The following is an 18,632-nucleotide window of genomic DNA, read 5'->3' as shown; positions in this document are numbered from 1 at the left end:
TTATTAGGTTATTGTTTATTACTGTACCAAAGTGGTTTAGCGGTATAACAATATAAAGAAATGACAGGAAATGAGAGCAGTTAAGGTCAGCCAACAAGCAGATTATATGAATTTAATTAGATACTAATCTTGTGCTGGCGTTGTTCAGGTTGCTAATAACATCTAGCTTTTCCAGAGAAACTTGTGTAAACTTTGGCAGTGAGTCCAATCAAATCATTTTGAAGTAAAAGTTCACACACAAAGCAGGCCTTCAGCATGTATATATATTGTATACACTGTATCTATTGTGCATCAGTTTGAGTATCAAACTATAAGTCTAATAATTTTTTATTTGTTCTTAATGTGTTTCTAAATACATTTACTTAACAGGCTTTCTTTTTCCTGCTATGCCTATCATATTTTTTGTGGGTTAGATGCTGATTGTCTAAGAACAAATATCTCAGTAGCTGTTAATTGAACCAGGGGTTTTACTGAAAAAAAATAATCAGTAAATAAATGAGCAACCTCGGTGCTTAGAAAAAACAGTGAAACAAAATGGAATGGAATGAATCCCTTGGGATTCTAAATGCTGCTTCACAAAGAAATAGCTTTCTGGTCACAGTGCAGAAATGTACACTTTAAAACTTACACAAACGGTAAAGTATGATAATAGAAATCACCTAGGTTTTGTGCTGTTAATATAGAAAAAGTAATTTTATCGTAGATTGTTATTAATTAGAATAAATAATTGGACAGATACTGTGGTTTCTTAAACAGTGAATTTGTCAAATTTCAACAGTGTCAAATGGGACTAAGTTTAGAGGGCAGCTTGACGAGTCTAGAAACCCTGTGAGAAAAATAGGCTAAATAGTCCCCCATCCTTTATCAGTTCCTCATAGGGCTTTCTTTCCAGACTTAAAAAGCACGCGCGCGCACATACACACTTGTTAATAGTGCTGCATTTTCTGCTATTAATTAGGCGCTCTCACACACAAACACACAACACACATTTTAATAAACTTTCTCAAGATCAGCCATGGTCAGTGAAGTGCTGCCACCTGCTGTTACACAGCTGTGACATTTGGTGCATTAGCACCTCAACACCTATAAGTGAAGCTTTTAAAAAAAATCTCACATGCATCTTACAAAAAAGGGAAGGTAAAGGAAGAGTAATTGGAAATACATTTTCATACTGTTAGGCTGTGAAAAAGCATTTCTCTCAAACAATGACTTTTCTTTCCTTACCTATTTTGTGCTGATGGTACACAAACTAACAATTGAAAAGCTTATGTCTTGAAACTCTGTGGGTCTTTATTGACAATGTTAGCAGCACTTACTCTGGCTCTTTGTAGCATGAAATGGGACTCCTATTTCATAAAAGCTACATTTACTACAAGCGTTACCAAGCAATCAGGAAAGGAGGAGGGGAATGCATTAGAGGGTACAATAAGTCTTTATTTAAATATAGCTATTAGACACTGTCATTCCAAAATATTTGTGCCGTTCAAAATTCAAGTAGCGGAAAAGTTCCACTTGGTTAGTAGATGTGGTTAATAGCAATATCAGAATAAATTTAGTAGTCCAAGATCCTTTTGAATCCCAAATTAAATCCCAAATTTCTGCAAAGTAAATCATTATCTCTCAGCTGTTTGCCTATGTTTTTAACTTGAGGCAATCATCCTAAAATTTTGCAGATTTCCAGAGAACTCAAAACAAATTAATCATTATATTAAGTGGGTAAGGAATCTTTTTTTCTTCCAAAGCTACATTTTCCTAGAATGACTGAGATTGAAACGGGCAAGAGGTAGAGCTAGAAGTAGAATAGGGTGCAAATAATCTTGAAGCAAATTTGTTTAGTGCTACAACGTCAAGAGCCTTGGTGGTGCAGCGGACTAAGTGCTGTTATATAGCACTTAGCAGCCAGCTGCCTGCAATTAGTGTGAGTTCAAATCTCACCAGGCTCAAGATTGACTCAGCCTTCCATCCTTCCGAGGTAGGTAAATTGAGGATCCGGATTGTGGGGGCAATAAACTGACTTTGTAGAAACAAAGGGCCAAAAGCCCTAATAAGCAGGTATATACAAAAGAATGAAGGCTATTGCTATAAGTGCATTGTAAGCCGCCCTGAGTCTTCGGAGAAGGGTGGCATATAAATTGAACTAATAAATAAATAAATAAATTTCTGCCATATTTGTGGGACTATAATTGGTAACTATAGTTCTGGTGTCATTTCTGGTGTCATTTTGCCTTTCAGCATAAATCTTAAGTTTTTTGACAGAAAATACAGGCAGTCTTCATTTTGCAACCACCTCATCTAGCAACTGGTTGTTAGAAAATGTAACTTCGCAACTAATTGTCACATTTACAACTTTCACAGTATCTGCACAAATAACAGTAGCAATAGCACTTAGATTTATATACTGCTTTACAGTGCTTTACAGCCCTCTCTAAGCAATTTACACAGCATATTGCTCCCAACAATTTGGGTCCTCATTTTACCCACCTCAGAAGGATGGAAGGATGAGTCAATCTTGAGATTGCACTGCCAAATTGTAGTCAGCCAGCAGTCAGCAGAAGTAGCTTGCAGTACTGCACTCTCACCACAGTGCCACCATGGCTCAAACATAGGAAAGGAAAACAAAGGAAAGCCAAAGTAAGATTATAAATAGAATTGTGGTTTCACCTAGTGATCATTTACTTAAGAACCAGGTTGCTGGTCTCAGCTGTGGAACTAAACCAGGACTACCTATAGATTATTTGAAGATCTGTTGCAGATTTATATTTCTGATTCTAGAAATGTTTAAAAACTGGAACAATAGGGACAAAAAATAGTTTTCTTTCTTATCCGTGGTGGCGTAATGGTTAAAGTGCATTATTACAGGCTAATTCTGCCAACTGCCAGCAGTTTGATCCTGACCAGCTCAAAGTCAACTCAACCTTCTATCCTTCCAACATTGGTAAAATGAGGACACAAATTGTTCGGGGCAATATGCTAATTCTGTAAACTGCTTAGAAAGGGCTATGAAGTGGTATATAAGTCTAAGTGCTATTACTATTGCTGTTAAATATGTCTATAAGTAAATATTTAGCTGAATGAAGAAATGGGCTTGTGAAGACAGAGATAGAATAGATAGAACTCAGTTCTGGGCATTTACAATTTAGAATCTCTGAACAGGCCTACTAAAGTTTCTAGTTCAAAGAGAAAAAATCAGAGGACATGTCTGTGAAAGGTTACTGAGGCATGAAATCTGAATCCAGCTGTGTTAACAACTGTAAATATCACAGGTTTCTTTGCATGAAAATAAAGAAAAGGAAATTAAAATGGGAAATAAATGTCAGAGGGAGATACTGAGAAATTCCAATAAACCATTGATATTAATATTTAAAGTTTAATATAAGACTTTGATCAGATAACTGTAGCCTATTTTAAAAATTCAAAGAGAACAGTTTTCTGATCCATGACCATATTATATTAACAAAGGAGAATTAAAAACTGATATCCTAACTGTTCAATGAAGAAGGTGAACAAAAAAATGCACTTACCTAGTTCCTATTTTGGTCCAATTTTCTTCAACAAAAATCAATGTGTTCCACAGCAAAATGTGAAGGACAGGATGAATGTACTGAAAGAACCATGTTAAGGAAAACCTATTTCAGCATCCAGAACCAGATTAATTGCATTTTAGAGTATTGAAAGAATTAGCTAATAGTCTTGATGAAACCTTGTGTATTAGATTTTGAGGCACTCTGGAGATCATGAATGAAGGAGGGCAAATATTCCTATCTTCCAAAATTGGGGGGGGGGAGAGAAATCCAAGAACTAGCAGTCAGCATCATAGCAATACCTATGGAAATTCTGTAGCAGCTTTAAAAAGATTGATCTGTTAGTATCTTCAAAACAATTTACAATTGCTGGATATCAGCATGCATTTGTCAAGAACAAATTTGGCCAGACTAATTTTGTCATTATGTCATAAAAATAGTTTTGCTGCAGTAACTTACTTCATATATTATGGGATTACTGTAGACAAACGATAACTGCAGAAAAGCATTTGACAAAAGACTCCATAGCATATTGATTAAAAAGCTATTAGGTATGGGCTGGATGGCATGATCATTAGGTGGATTTATAATTGGCTTGAAAATCATAGTCATCAGGTTCTTGTCAGTGGTTCCTCATCAAATTGGAGAGAGAATACTGCTTGGTTCAATCTTCTATTTTTCAGGATTTTAATTAATGATTTGGGCACAGTGGTGGAGGAATGCTTATCAGTTTGCAGATGATAGAAAATTGGATGTGATAGCTAATATACCAGAAGGCAGAAATGAAATTCAAATCAAACATACAGAGTGAAATTAAAAGTGACAAGTGCAAAGTTCTTCGGTAATAAAAATCAAAGGTACAGCTATAGAATACAGGAGCCTGGTGGTGCAGTGGATTAAACTACTGTTAAAGTAGTATTTAGCTGCCAGCTGCCTGCAATTACTGCGAGTTCAATTCTCACCAGGCTCAAGGTTGACTCAGCCTTCCATCCTTCTGAGGTAGGTAAAATGAGGACTCGGTTTGTGGGGGCAATAAGCTAACTTTGTATAAAATAGAAAACCGCTTAGGGGGGGCCAAAAGCCCTACTAAGCAGGTATATACAAAAGTATGAAGACTATTGCTTAAAAGCATTGTAAGCCGCCCTGAGTCTCCGGAGAAGGGCAGCATATAAATCAAACTAATAAAATAAAATATAAATCAAACTAATAATAAATATTTAATTTGGTATTAGTACTTTTGAAAATGATATTACAGCAGTAAGTGATTGCAGGATGAATATAAACCAACTGATGTAAGATGACAAACACACTTTTTGTATCACATCAGTAAAAGTATAATTTCTACATGATAAGTAAGTAGTAACCATTCTACTTGGTCAAATCCCATCTTGAGTGTTGTGTTCAATTCTGGGCACATATTTCAAGACAGATTGAGGAAAACTGAAAAGATTCAGAAAATAATGACCATGGAGCTAGAAAAGAACTCCTGTGAAGAGACATTGGAGAAACAGAGCCTTGACAAAAGATGACTGATAGTGTTCTTCAAATACTTGAAGGGATGATATATAGAAGAGCAACCTCTGTTCTCTTTAGAGTGCAAGATTCAGAATAACAGGTTTAAGTAACAGGAAGGCAAAATCCAGTTCAATAGGAAAAAAACAACAACACCAAGAGCACCTTGAAGGTAGTTGGCCCCCTTTAATGTCTTCAAGTGGAGGCGAGATGGCCATATGTTCAGAATGCTTTGATTTAGATTCCTGCACTGAGCAGGATGTGGACTTGGTGGACTTTCCAGCTCTGTGGTTCTACAATTCCCTCTTCTTTTAAATCTGTTATTATGATAAAAAAAAGTTTAAACTCTTGACATCTGTCTTAAGATTTAAAAAAAATACATTGCAGTAGACTAAAAATAGTTCTGCTTCCTGATCATACTTTTGTAAAAGTCACAATAGCGTTTGCTTTACTACTGACTTTCTAAATACATTTAAGTTTCATACACAACGTGATTTAGCATTAACATGCCTGAAGCAAATGTGAGCTGACAGTTTGCTTTCACACATCCCAGTAATAGCAAAATTAAGTGTGAGAGCGATATCAGAATAAGGCAATCCTTGTGTATCACTATACAGCCATGTTGGAGATAGGATTCCTGCTTTCTCCAATAAATAATCTGCACCATAATTATATGCAATTAATGTTACATGTGTAAAATTATATGGGTTAGTTGTAGCAAATTTAGAAATAAATTTGCTACAACTTTTCAGTGGATTCTTCTTTTTTCATGAAACAGATATTTCTCATTCTCTGATTTACCTCTAAGTACTTCTATTTTTTTAAACCTAGAAATTGTGAAGAAGATGTTTCAAGAAAAAGGTATCGTCATAGATGACAAAGTTTTAAAGCCTCACTTGACCTTCATGAAGTTGTCAAAATCCCCAAAACTACAAAAGCAGGTGAAGTAATCACAATAGGGCTGAGGGGCAGTTTGCATTGTAAAGGTTTAGATTGTCCACAAATTATTTTTATATGATTTTACATTTAAATATAGCTGAGTGACAGTAAATCAGTATTAAATCTGTTATCAGGAAATCCTATATACATTCTTTCAAAGTTCGAATCTAATCCAACAGACAGCATAATTATATATCTGAGATTATTTTAAAAAATGTACAAAAACTATTAACTTCAGCCTGTACAGCTCTCTTAAATAAAGAAAAGAAAGATTAAGGAAGAGGGCATTTTTACAAATTCTGTTTTCCTCTGAAGTTTTCATGCTTTTTTAATAGTAATTCCCAACTCATAAGTTTTGTTTTTTTTATGACTATAAGGACATACTGGGGCCAAGCACTTATCTGGGCTGTAATAAATATAGTACTTCTGTATTGACCTTTGCCTTGATGTAATGATTCATTGCACATATTTTATAATGGAGCATCTGGGAAATAATATGTAAATTGCCCTGGTTTATAAGATATTAGAATGATATATACACATTCTTATATAAACGTAGTTTCTGTTTGCATTAATTTTAATTCGAGTTAAAAATCAAACAATATTGGTAGTATAACCTTTTGCCTGTCCATTTAGAAGTGAGCCTCACATTTATTTCCAAAGTAAACATACGTAGTAGTGAAGCCCTTGAGTAATAATGAAAATAATGTAACTTTTAAGTGTAGCCATTTTGAAGATATTTGCGGATAAGATTCAGAAAAATATATTTTAAAAAAGTATGAAAGTAGAATTAAGAATTAATTATATATTTTAGAAATATATTTTTCTAAGATTATGAATAACTGTTGAAAATTTTAGAGTAATTTGAACTCAGAAAAAAAGTAAGAACATTATTAGCAAATTTGTTTGTTATGATATAAATGATTTTAGAGCTTCTTCTTCTGAATACTTCTAGTTTTACTGTATTATCAAATTTTCTTTTTTCATTGAGAAATGAAAGAGGAAAGAGAAAATTTAAGAGGAAAGAGATACATCTCCATTTTATAGGATGATAGTCTCATTACTAGCAAGTGTTCAAAATAAATAATAAAACTAATTTAGTAATTATAACAAGTTCATGTATGATTTTATTTGTGTTCTCATCTAAACAGGACTAGTATCTCACTCTTGATCTAATGTCAGCCATAATGAATAATTTAGGAATAGTATGGGTTTAAATGTATATGGAAGCCATAGGTTCCTACTGTGAATGCAAAAGCAAACTAAAAAGAGAGAGAAAGAGAGAAATATAATCTTGTCTTGATCATATACTGCCATCTATGGTTGTGCCTGAACTAATTCAATTTCTCATGTATTATAACTCTATTTTAGTAACCAGTAATAAAGGTATTTTTTCAGTATGCAAAATACCTGAATGTTCCGAATTAAAGAGTTCTATTGCAAAGCTAAAGAAACTGGAACATTTGAAAACAATATCAACATGAAGCATTGTAGATTTTATTTTTTAGAATACCAGCATACAAAAACTTTTAACATACACAACAAAGCAATGACAAAATTACTACTAAAAAAGGAATGTTAATACCAATTTCTTTACTTTTAAATGTTTTTGCATTGTATATTTTCTGGACTATTTTTGTGTTATGGACATATTTAATGCACATAATACAAATTTAGAAATTATTTATCAGTAGAAAAAAAGTAAGTAAATAACCTGAACATAATCCTCTTGTGTGTCCAAATATTGACAAGTATGTTTACAAAAATACAGGGAAATCTATAAATAATCTTCTAAATTTAATTTCAGTTATAATTTATTCACGAATACACATTAATAGTTCATCAAATGTAACAATAGCTGTATGGTGGTTTGCAGGATCAGGATCATAGTTTTGTCATCTCCCATATATGATAAAGGGATATGCTGGTTGGATGTAACAAGTGTCGGGAAAAACATAATAAAAGCCTGATTGGTGAAACTCAGTTTGGTGCATTATGAATTTTTCAGGCTTTTGTCTGAAGCAATAAGTGGCATTTCTTTCTGATGTATTTCCTACTTTGTAACAATTCAGTATACACTAAACTATATAGTTCAGTCTTATATTATTTGTATTACAATTACTTATATGCTGTCTATTCAAATCACTCTAGGTTAATAGGTTACAATATGGAAGCTGAAGACTGTAGCACCTCTTGAATCATAAACTCCTTTACATCCACTTGGGAATTATCAAGATCTAGGGAGAGGAATTTTTCCACCAGAGATTTGCAATTTTGCATCTGTTTCTCTTTTGAGAGGTGGTCAGTACGTTGGATAGGTTTTCCATTGCGAAACATTTCTGATACTTCGACTCCTCTGTCAATAATTTTAGAAGGCATGCCAGCCAAAGCTGCAATATTGGCTGCATGGCTGACAGTGGACATGCCTTCTTTAATCTGATAGAAAAATACAAGCTCATCTCCATCTTGATGGGTATCCATGGTCAGATATTGCACAAGAGGAGTATGGGGCAAGAGCTTTAGTTGCATCAGGCTATGGAAATTAGTGGCAACAAAAATGTGTGGGCACTGGCTCACTTGTGCAATCCAATGCCTTAGAATAGCAGCCAAAAGAGAGAGGCCATCTATTGTATTTGTGCCTTTGCCAAACTCGTCAATTAACACCAAAGAGTTTTCAGTGGCATTATTCACTGCTTTGGCTATCTGGTTAAGATCAATCATGAAAGTGGACAGTCCAAGAGATACTGATTCTCTGCTGTGGATCCTTGTATAAATTCCATCTAGAGGTCCTATTTCAGCTTCAGTAGCAGGGACATAACTACCAATTAGAGCCATAAATGTAATAAGGCCTACTTGTTTTAGGTACACACTTTTACCAGATGAATTAGGCCCAGTAAGAAGCTTAATCCGTCCATATGTTTCGCTGCTGTCCACTGAATTAGGCACAAAAGTTTTTGCGCATAACTCTATCAGAGGGTGCCTTCCATCTTTTATGTGAATAATATGAGAATGAGAGAAGCTGGGTCTGGTATATCCATTCTCTCGAGCCATGACTGCCATGGATAATAGCACATCTAAATGTGCTGTATATTCAATCACATCACTAAGTACTGCAGATTTTTCCAGGATCTTAGACTGTAGCTGGTACATGATTAATGTTTCCTGATCTCGTATTTCACAGTGAAGGTCACCAAGCAAACTATCCAATTCTTTGGTCCTGGCACTGCGATAATGCAGCTTTTCTTCTGATAAGAACATAAAATCTAGACCTTCAATCTCAAAGTCAGTCTTGCCCACCATTGTGGGCAGCCGTGGAATAGAGAGTAAGAACCCTATCAAAGGAATATAAATAACACTGCAAGATGGAATCCTACTATCCAGGTCTTCTAGTTCTTTGCGAGCTACCTCTGTAAGGAAGTCTGAAAGCCCCACTAGTTTTCGTTTCTTCTCATCAATTATGGGGTCCACATTTGGTCTGACAATGAAGTGGTTTTCCGAGATGCTGCTTTCAAAATCTACCACTTTGCTAATTAGGCTGGCTATATAGTGTAGATCATCAGTGAAAACATGAGAAATTGTCTGGAAAAGCTCAATGGTGCTTGGGAGAGAGCGACATTTGTCTCTTAGGCACACAGCACTGTAAACAGTTTTGTAAAGTGCCTGCCAGTCGCTTACCTTTGTGTTAGAAAGAGCCATCCTCTTAAGAATCAGAGGTACATTTTTTATATTTTTGAGACATTCCTGTAAGGTCAGAATTGTTTCATGGTTCTGAGCTAACAAAAAGAATTGGATAACATCCAGTCGCTTATTAAGCTCTGTAAAGTTGCTAGTGGGCCTCATGAGCCACAGTCTCATCAGTTTCTCTCCCCACTTGCACCTACAGTGGTTCAGAATTCCATATAAACTCAGGCCTTCTTTCTTCCCAGTGGCCTGCTTATACACAGAAGGATGTACTTCACTTTTAAAAATCTGCAGTACACAGTAAGTGTCCTGATCCACATTTACAGTATCTGTCAATACAAACTTTTTAAAGGCCAAGATAGGGACAACAATATGACTATCTTCTAGTTCAACTCCAGGTCTTCTCCTGTCAAGGAATTTTAGCAGACCTCCTAATGCTCTTAGTACAAGAGGGCTCTCAAAAGGTAAAATAGAGGACAAATAGAGAATTTTCTCGGTTGCTGTCATGTGAGAAGGGACAAAAGGAAATTGCCTAGATAGAATCCTTTGTTTGCCCACTTCTAAACCAAAATCCATATTTGGATAGAGGACAACCTCTAGTTTTCCTCCTTCTGGCTTTTCTCCTTCAGTGGTACCTATATTGGTCAGAAATTTGGCAATGTTAGAATCTTGTTTGGCACTACTCAATATACATTTGGGAGAGACCTCATCTACCACTCTCTGAAGCAGTTTGAGGTCTTCGTTGTCAGGTGTATCAGACATGAAATATACTGAGCAGTCTCCCGTGTCATAGTAAACAATTCCCAGCTCGCCTCCATACCACAAAACACACAGGTAGATTTCAGATGGCCCTTCATCTTCTTCAGTGACATGCTGAGGTTGGAACTGGCACTGGTTGGAAAAAGTAGCAGCAGTACTCATTTTCCTTGACTTCAAAAAAGTTGAAGCATCTGTGTAGTTGGATACATAATATTGTATTAGTGGCTCATTCTTTATAGAACATGTGTGAAAAACGAGGATTATATAATCTTTTTAAGCTAGAAGCCATATATCAAAGAGTAAAAGAGCCCAGGGTAAAATAGTGGATGGACCAGGACAAAATCTAATTAATACAAGATAATTAACTCATACACATGAATATTCTGAGGGCCCCATCCACCCTTAACATTAATTTATTCCTTGCATCCAGTTTTAAATTAAAATACAACATTCATACACCAGGTCAATAATCTTTCTACATACATTTTTAAAAGAAAGGCTTCAAAATTATTGTAATATTGTTAGATAAGGAATGAATAAAAATAATTTTGTTTTGCATTTTGGAATCAAGACTGAAAGTACATATGCTTCAGAGAAGTATTCTTAAAGTGAGACTACTGATATTTGTAATCTTTGAAGTAGAAAGTCCAAATAGAAATATTATCCACAATGAATATGCAGGATCAAATGTGTATGTAAATATACAGATATTTCCCTTTTGTAGAAATATAAATTCTGGACAGCAATATATGAACCAGATTACATTTTAGCTAACAAAGTTATTCTTCTGCATGATTGATATTATATTATTGCTTTTGTATACAGAATTAAATATGTGAAAAAATTCACATAATAGATGCCAGTCCATTATGTCACAGTAAGCATTTCCATTTCGTCTGCATTTGGTTTCATACAATTTATTATTGACTTCAGGCAGGCAGACCGATAAGGGAACTTCAGGTTGTCATACAGAAATAGATTGGGGTGTCATCATCAGACTGAGAGCACCCAGTTCTGTTTCTCCTGATGATGTCCCACCAGACATTTCATGTAAATATTGAAAAAGTTTGGAGATAGACTGGAGCAATTACCATATTTTTTGCTCCATAAGACACCCCGCCCCCCGAAAAAGTCTGTGCGTCTTATGGAGCAAATGGAGCCAGTCTTTTGGTGAATAGTAGCCGGGCCACCACGGCAGGGTCCTTTTACAGTGCTGAACCCTGCCTCTTCTGTCTTTGTCATTGCCTGCCTCTGTGGTCCTTTCAGGTTCTGCCACCTGCCCTCACTACACTGCTGCTCCATATTTGGCGCTCCATATTCACAGTGAGACAGAACTCCATGTTCATATTTCTTTCTTGTTTTCCTCCTCTAAACCTAGGTGTGTCTTATGGTCAGATGCGTCTTATAGTGCAAAAAATATATGCAGTATGTTTATTCTTAGTATATTTATTTATTCAGAAATTTACAGAACTGAGTAAACCTTCTCTAATAACTTGCTTGGTAGAAATAAAAAACAACGATCAGAAGAACATATGGTGAAAAAATACCATCTCAAGTCACCTGTCCAATAGCTTTTTGGGGGTACATTTCCTAATAGATTCAGGGTCCCCACAAAGATGATGTATAGCCATTAATCCAACATTAACCAGATAGCAGTCTATCCATAACTCCAGGATAGATCTCAGGCTTCTCCACTGTCAGAACAGCCTCCTGATTAGAACAAAAAATCAAATTAATCAGGGAAGCTACATTATATTGACCCACTGCTCTGTTGGGTGCTGTATATTCCTAAACTGCGCATATTTTTCTGCGCATGCTTCCGCAATTCCTGGAGGAGACTGATTATCTAGACCCATACCAATCAGGCTTCAGGCGCGGACACCGCACAGAAACGGCATTGGTCGCCCTGGTGAACGATCTCTGGTGGGCCTGGGATGGAGGTTATTCCTCCATCCTGGTGCTACTTGACCTCTCAGCGGCTTTTGATACCATTGACCATGGTATCTTACTGCGACATCTCAGGGGGCTGGGGGTGGGGGGCACTGTTCTACAGTGGTTCTCTTCCTACCTCTCGGGCCGTACGCATTTTGTTTGGGTGGGGAGCCCCTGCTCTTTAACATTTATATGAAGCCGCTGGGTGAGATCATTCGGGGTTTCGGGGTGCAGTATCATCAGTACGCTGATGATGCCCAACTTTACATCTCCACCCCGGACCAACCTAGGGATGCCCTTTCCGTGATGTCTAAGTGCCTGGAGGCAGTACGGGTTGGATGGGTAGGAACAGGCTCAGACTCAACCCCTCCAAGACAGAGTGGCTGTGGATACCGGCGTCCAATGATCTAGCTTCCCCATCACTGTCGATGGGAGGGGATTGTCTTGCTCCCTCGGATAGGGTTCGTAATCTTGGCGTCCTCCTTGATTCACGGCTGTCTTTAATGGACCATCTAACGGCCGTGACAAGGGGGGCATTTGCACAGGTTCGCCTGGTGCGCCAGTTACGCCCTTTTCTAGACAGGGATGCCCTCCGTACAGTCACTCATGCTCTCATTATCTCTCGGTTGGATTACTGCAATGCCCTCCACATGGGGCTGCCCTTGGGGTGTACCCGGAGGCTCCAACTGGTTCAGAATGCGGCCGCGCGAGTAGTTACAGGTGCGTCCCGCTACTCCCATATAACACCACTATTGCGTGAGCTGCACTGGTTGCCGGTGGTCCTCCAGATCTGCTTCAAGGTGCTAATACTCACCTATAAAGCCCTTCATGACACGGACACGGGGTATTTGCAGGATCACCTCCTACCGCCTCCCACTGCCCAGTGCGCTCACATAGGGCTGCCCTCCTCTGGGTCCCCTCAGCTAGACAGTGCCGGCTGGCGGTCCCCAGGATGAGGGCGTTCTCTGTGGTCGCACTGACCCTCTGGAATGGGTTGCCCACCGAGCTCCGGACAGCCCCCAACCTCCGCACCTTCCGACATGGCTCTTCCACCAACTTCCCTGATCTGCCGCGGATTTTAACTTGGGGATTTGGGGATTTGAAATTGGTTTTAATATTATTTAATTTTCACTTATTGTCGGGTTGTTCTATTGTTGTGAGCCACCCCGAGTCCTACGGGAGAAGGGCGGCATATAAATCTGACTAAAATAAATAAATAAATAAATAAATAAACTACCCCAGACAAACCAGCTCCACTGTGGATATTGAAGTCTCCCAGCACAATAAGCCCAGATGCTTCTAAAACTTGAAAATGACATCTAAAATAAACTCGATAGAAATTTCCTTCAGCATCAGGATGAGTAGTACACTAACAAAATCCCCAATGCATTCCTGGTCCCAAGCCTAAAGTAGCCAGATTCTGCATGAACAGGTTTCCTCATAAGTATCCTGCTAATAGAGATACCATGGCAGTGTTAATCTATTCCTCATCTGTCTACAAGCCACTTTTTAGTACTGAAAGTAGATATTTTCCATGCAGAACACCTCATTTTATCTTTATCCCTTGTTGAATTAAGAGGTTTTGTACTAGTGTTGCTGACTGTCCCCTTTCTAAAGTGGACTTCCATTTACAGTATTTTCTAATTATTCCAGTGCGGTAAACTAGCTTGATCAATATTTCCTAAATTCATACCATTTTTTATTCTTACATTTATATGCATGTACTATATTTTAGACTTGTGCATGCTTTAAAAGTTATTTGGAAAAGATGAAAACCCCTTTGCTGAAATGCCATGCTTGCATTCTTATATGTTCAGTGTACTATATCTCTTTTGAATAATTTCTGATTGATGCATAGCCTTATTTTACAGACAGGTATCCACACAGGTACATACACTGGCATGTTTCCTATGCATGCTGTTGCAATACAGTTGCAAAAATACCTTGCTAATACTTTCCGATCAAAGCCCATTTTATATAACATTTATTTTCTGAATTTGTCTCTTGCATTTTCTCATAGAAGTAAAGCATTTTGCCATCATCTCTAGTCATCCATTGAAGTCTTGTGATCCTTTGCTTATAAATATTCCAGGATGGCTGTATTGGTTTTAAATAAAGTGAACTTCTTGCTTTTGACAGAGCTTCTAGGGCAGCGATGGCAATTTTGGGGCTTGGCATGTGAAAAATGTAAAATTGCCTAACTTGACTCAGTTGGCGTATCACACTACTACCATCCTGACCAAAAGAGAAATTCTTTACCTTCCCTCCGTCTCTCCTCCATGTTGGCCCCAATGAACAACAGCACTTGATAGCAACACTGAGACTAGGCCTGAAATGGAGGCCTAGGCCTCCATTTCAGGCCTAACCCCACTGCAGCCAATCAAAAAAGATCAGCTCGCCATGCCCCAAGGAACACGAGCAATGGGGAACAGCACATGTGCACACACACACACACCCCTCAAATTCCTCCTAAATAATTTCTTTTCCCTAAATAAATTCTCTCACGATTTTCTCTCACTTTCAGCATTCCAAAGAGCCCCCCCCCCGTGTTTGTTCTCCAGACTCTTTTCTGTCATTGTCAAAACAAAATTGGAACGGTTGTCACCTAGCAGAAAAAATGCTTTGAGATGGGTGAAGAGACTAACCTGACTCAAGGGAGCCATTTAGCATGCCATGACAACAAAATAAAATTCTTTTCAGATAGCTTCATTGCCAGCATCTTGAGGGGAGAGGGCTTACTTACATGTTTCTGCTCCCCCCCCCCCATGAATGAAAATTAATTTTTGAATTAACTTTGGAGCTTATTTGGAGTAAGACATTTACACAAAGCCTTTCTTTTTCACAGAAACATCTCTGAATTAAACAATGGGATAACAAAGGTTGGGTAGGAAACCAGTCCTTCATATAGATGTCTTAGACATAAGATGAGGAATGTTCAATCTATAGAGGAAGATGAGACTGTATTTTCCAGTTTTGAAAATTCTCTTGTTAAAATTAGGAAAAGGGACCAGCTTTTCATATTTAGAGGAATTACTGGGTTTTTTTACTTGCAGATGTTTCAGTGCACTGATGATGTTACCTAGTTTGGGTAATGAAATGTCTGCAAGAAAACAACCCAGCTCAGAGAGCACCAAGGACCCCTCATTAAAAGGGTTAGTTTGTCTCCTGTTTCTCATTTGTTTAAATCCCTTGGTAGTTGATGGAATGCAAATATTGTATTATGCTATTACAGTGTATTGTAGTGGCAGTGCGGGTGGTTAAGTAGCCTCTGTCCATAGTTATTGATTTAGAAACACTTGCTATGGACTAAAAGGAGCTGGGGATGAGATATCAAGAAGCAGCTCATATGCAGCACACATGATGCACCACTAGATGTCAGCCGCATTTCAGGCACTAACCAAAACAGAGCTATCTATCATATAGTAGTTAGTGCTAAATCTCATATGTCCCCTTATTTTTCTGAGAGTTGCTTGGTTCTTGTGCAAGAAATTGTGCTCAAAATAAATCATTGCTAGAAGAAAGAAAAAGTATAACACTTATTTATAGATAACTTTAAGCAAAAAATATAATAATTGATTATTATGTGCTATTCAGCCAATTTTTGATTCTTCGAAGCCATATAGGTAGGTGCCCCTAACCTGATCTTTTGGTTCTTTGAAAAATTGCACCCATTGCTGTTATAAATGAGTTCATGCACCTTGTCCTCTTCTCTTTCCTACCACATTTAGCAACTTAATAGACTTTTCTAAAGAAGTAAATAATGTCCCCAAATATGATAGTTTGAATCTGGTCATTTGTGCCTTGAGTGAATTAAATTTAAAGCTAATTATAAGTCTTTTTCTGCCTATTTTATTTTAAATATTATATTAAAAAATTTACATTTATGATATGCCTGTATTTTGGAGTACATGTTATATCACTTAGTAGGAAATCATTTCAAATTATTGAATGTCAATAATTGATATTGGTTTCTTTCTTTAGGTACTAGATGCCAGGTTGATATCGTAACATTTAGTATTATGCAGTTGGTGGTTGTTCTGTTCACTTATATAATACTTTTCAAATAGAGTAGCAGAAGTCCCTTCCTATCACAAATGGCAGTAATTGTCATAATTAACTTTTTTTTAAAAAATTGGACTAGATTGTGAAAGTTGTGTTCAGATTCAGTTATGTAAAGTACAGTTATGTAAAATTCTGTTATGTATATGGGAACATGAGTACAGCACCTGCCTGCAACTTATTAGAGTAGTCACACCTTTTCTCAAAATTGTGTAGCTGTTACGAAAGGCATCTGCTTGATCCTGGAAAGATATAACTATTCTAAATAGTTGGGACCGAGAGCTGAGTTTACAATTCTCTGCAATCCTTAACACATTTTTAGAATCCTACCCAAAATGCCATACAGGAAAATCTCAAAGGACTACTATTCAGAAATAAACACAGGGAAACAACTGAGAAAAGGGGGAAATAGAGATAGAATAAAAGAAAAGAATAAAAAACTTGTTTTGTTATCCATATTTTTAGTAACAGTCAGATTACAGAAGAAATAACAAAATATTGAGCTGATTTCCATTATTCAACACAGAAATCCATAAAAAAGACACAAAGGTAAAGAATTAGGAAAAAGTAACCCAAACATGGGCACCAATTCTTGTTTATTTTAGTGGAGAGCGTAGAGACGATTGAAATCCTGATGTGCAAATCTATTGGCACTGATTCTTCAACACCTCATGAGCTTCTCATCACAAAAGAGCAGTAGAGTATAGGTAGGGATCTAAGGTTGTACTGCCTGCACAGCTTAATCTGCACAACTGCCCAGAGGAAGAGTTCAAACAACATGAAAGCATACTGCATCTTTTCACTCTTGCCATTGCCTGCATGATATAGCTGAACTGCCAGGAACAGCTGGGAATATAACAGCAAAGCCTGGAGCTTCCAGAGATCAGCTATGAGTCTAGTATTAACCTCAGTTGCTAATTATATTATTTACCAATTAAAAGAATTGTACTAATGAACAGGGTACACATGATCCATCAGAGATTGTACTTACAACTGATAGCGGGTTTCAGTCTACAGTGCTGATCTTTTTCTTTGTCAGACAAAAGGCTACTTTAAGAAGATACTAATCTTATTGGTTAAACTATAGTAGTGAAATTTAATGCTTAATATATTCCCACAGCTCTAGTGGTTTTCTAAATTAGGTCTTTAGCTAGGAAATAATCAACTATTTTAAAATTTAATGAGATCTAAACTAGTACTACCTGAAGATTCACATTTTTAGGTTATTCTTTGAAATGTTTCTGATGTTCACTTTCTCTTCTTCTCTCTGTGCTTTTTCTTTGATGTTACAAGGGAGTGAAGAGAATTGATTCAAGCATGTTTGCAAATTTCAAAAGTCATCATTTTGGAGATGAACTTATGAACCGTCTAGATCTTTGCTCAATGTTGAAAAAAAAGCAACCCAATGGCTACTATCATTGTGAATCCTCGATTGTAGTGGGTAAGAAAACCTATTTCTTAATCTTTCCTATGCTATCTAATAATGCAGAATATATTGTATGTGTAAAATCTTTGCTGATTTCTTTATAGAATTTTGCAAGTGAATACAACAATAAGAATGAAAGCTTAAGTACTAGGGCTGTCATAAGGCTTTGAAGCTTTTTTACATAGTGTTGCCCTGTCTTCAAGCAATGCTCTTAGAAAAGTGGCTGTGTGGCACACCCTGATTACTCATTTTTTTGTGTTTCAGCACTGCAGCATAATTTTAGTAATCTGGGGAGATTATTATAGAATCTATTGATTTTTCTGTCACCACCAAATACTTTCCTGATTTGGATTTTTTTAATGTTGTGATGTGTACATTCTTATGTATCCCTATGTGCATTTGTATATACATATGCATGTATAAAAGGTAACATGCTTTGGAGTAAAACAGAGTAAAACAATTCTTCTGTAAAAAGAACTGTAAAAGCATTCCCTTTAAGTTTATAATTTACTTTGACCTCTCTTTACTTTCACAGCAAGATGCCTCCTAATTGTTCTACAAAATATCTATATATCAATAAATATTTGTACGTAGTGGTAGTTTATTGATTAGTCTTATGTCCAAATCATAAAATAAAATACAAGATTTAATTCTAGAGTAAAATATACCAAAGAAAATATAGTAATAAAATACATATGTTATAAATACAAAGAATCAGCATTCAGATAAATAGGATATCCTATCTTTACAGGATATCCTGATCTGTTCAATGCAATTGGTGCCTTAACTAGAAACTTAGCAAT

The 18,632-nt window shown here is 36.7% G+C and overlaps 2 protein-coding genes across 4 annotated transcripts in view; one reads left to right on the top strand and one right to left on the bottom strand.

Moving 5' to 3' along the window:
• Positions 1-18,632, top strand: part of AKAP7 (A-kinase anchoring protein 7) — a 64,809-nt gene that overhangs the window by 24,787 nt on the left and 21,390 nt on the right. For all 3 annotated transcript variants that reach the window (XM_070932713.1, XM_070932714.1, XM_070932712.1), the window contains exons 6-7: positions 5,865-5,974; positions 17,697-17,844. In XM_070932713.1, the coding sequence (XP_070788814.1) occupies positions 5,865-5,974; positions 17,697-17,844 (258 nt within the window). The remainder of the gene's footprint in view (positions 1-5,864; positions 5,975-17,696; positions 17,845-18,632) is intronic.
• Positions 8,133-10,574, bottom strand: MSH5 (mutS homolog 5). Its single transcript, XM_070952630.1, has one exon. The coding sequence runs from the start codon at positions 10,572-10,574 to the stop codon at positions 8,133-8,135; it is 2,442 nt and encodes an 813-aa protein (XP_070808731.1).

The sequence above is a fragment of the Pituophis catenifer genome, unplaced genomic scaffold (assembly GCF_029215685.1).
Source record: "Pituophis catenifer annectens isolate HBS135680 unplaced genomic scaffold, rPitCat1.0.hap2 SCAF_1, whole genome shotgun sequence".
NCBI classification, from domain to species: Eukaryota; Metazoa; Chordata; class Lepidosauria; order Squamata; family Colubridae; genus Pituophis; species Pituophis catenifer.
The sequence above is the reverse complement of the archived record's forward strand: the minus strand, read 5'-3'. Positions and strand labels throughout refer to the sequence as shown.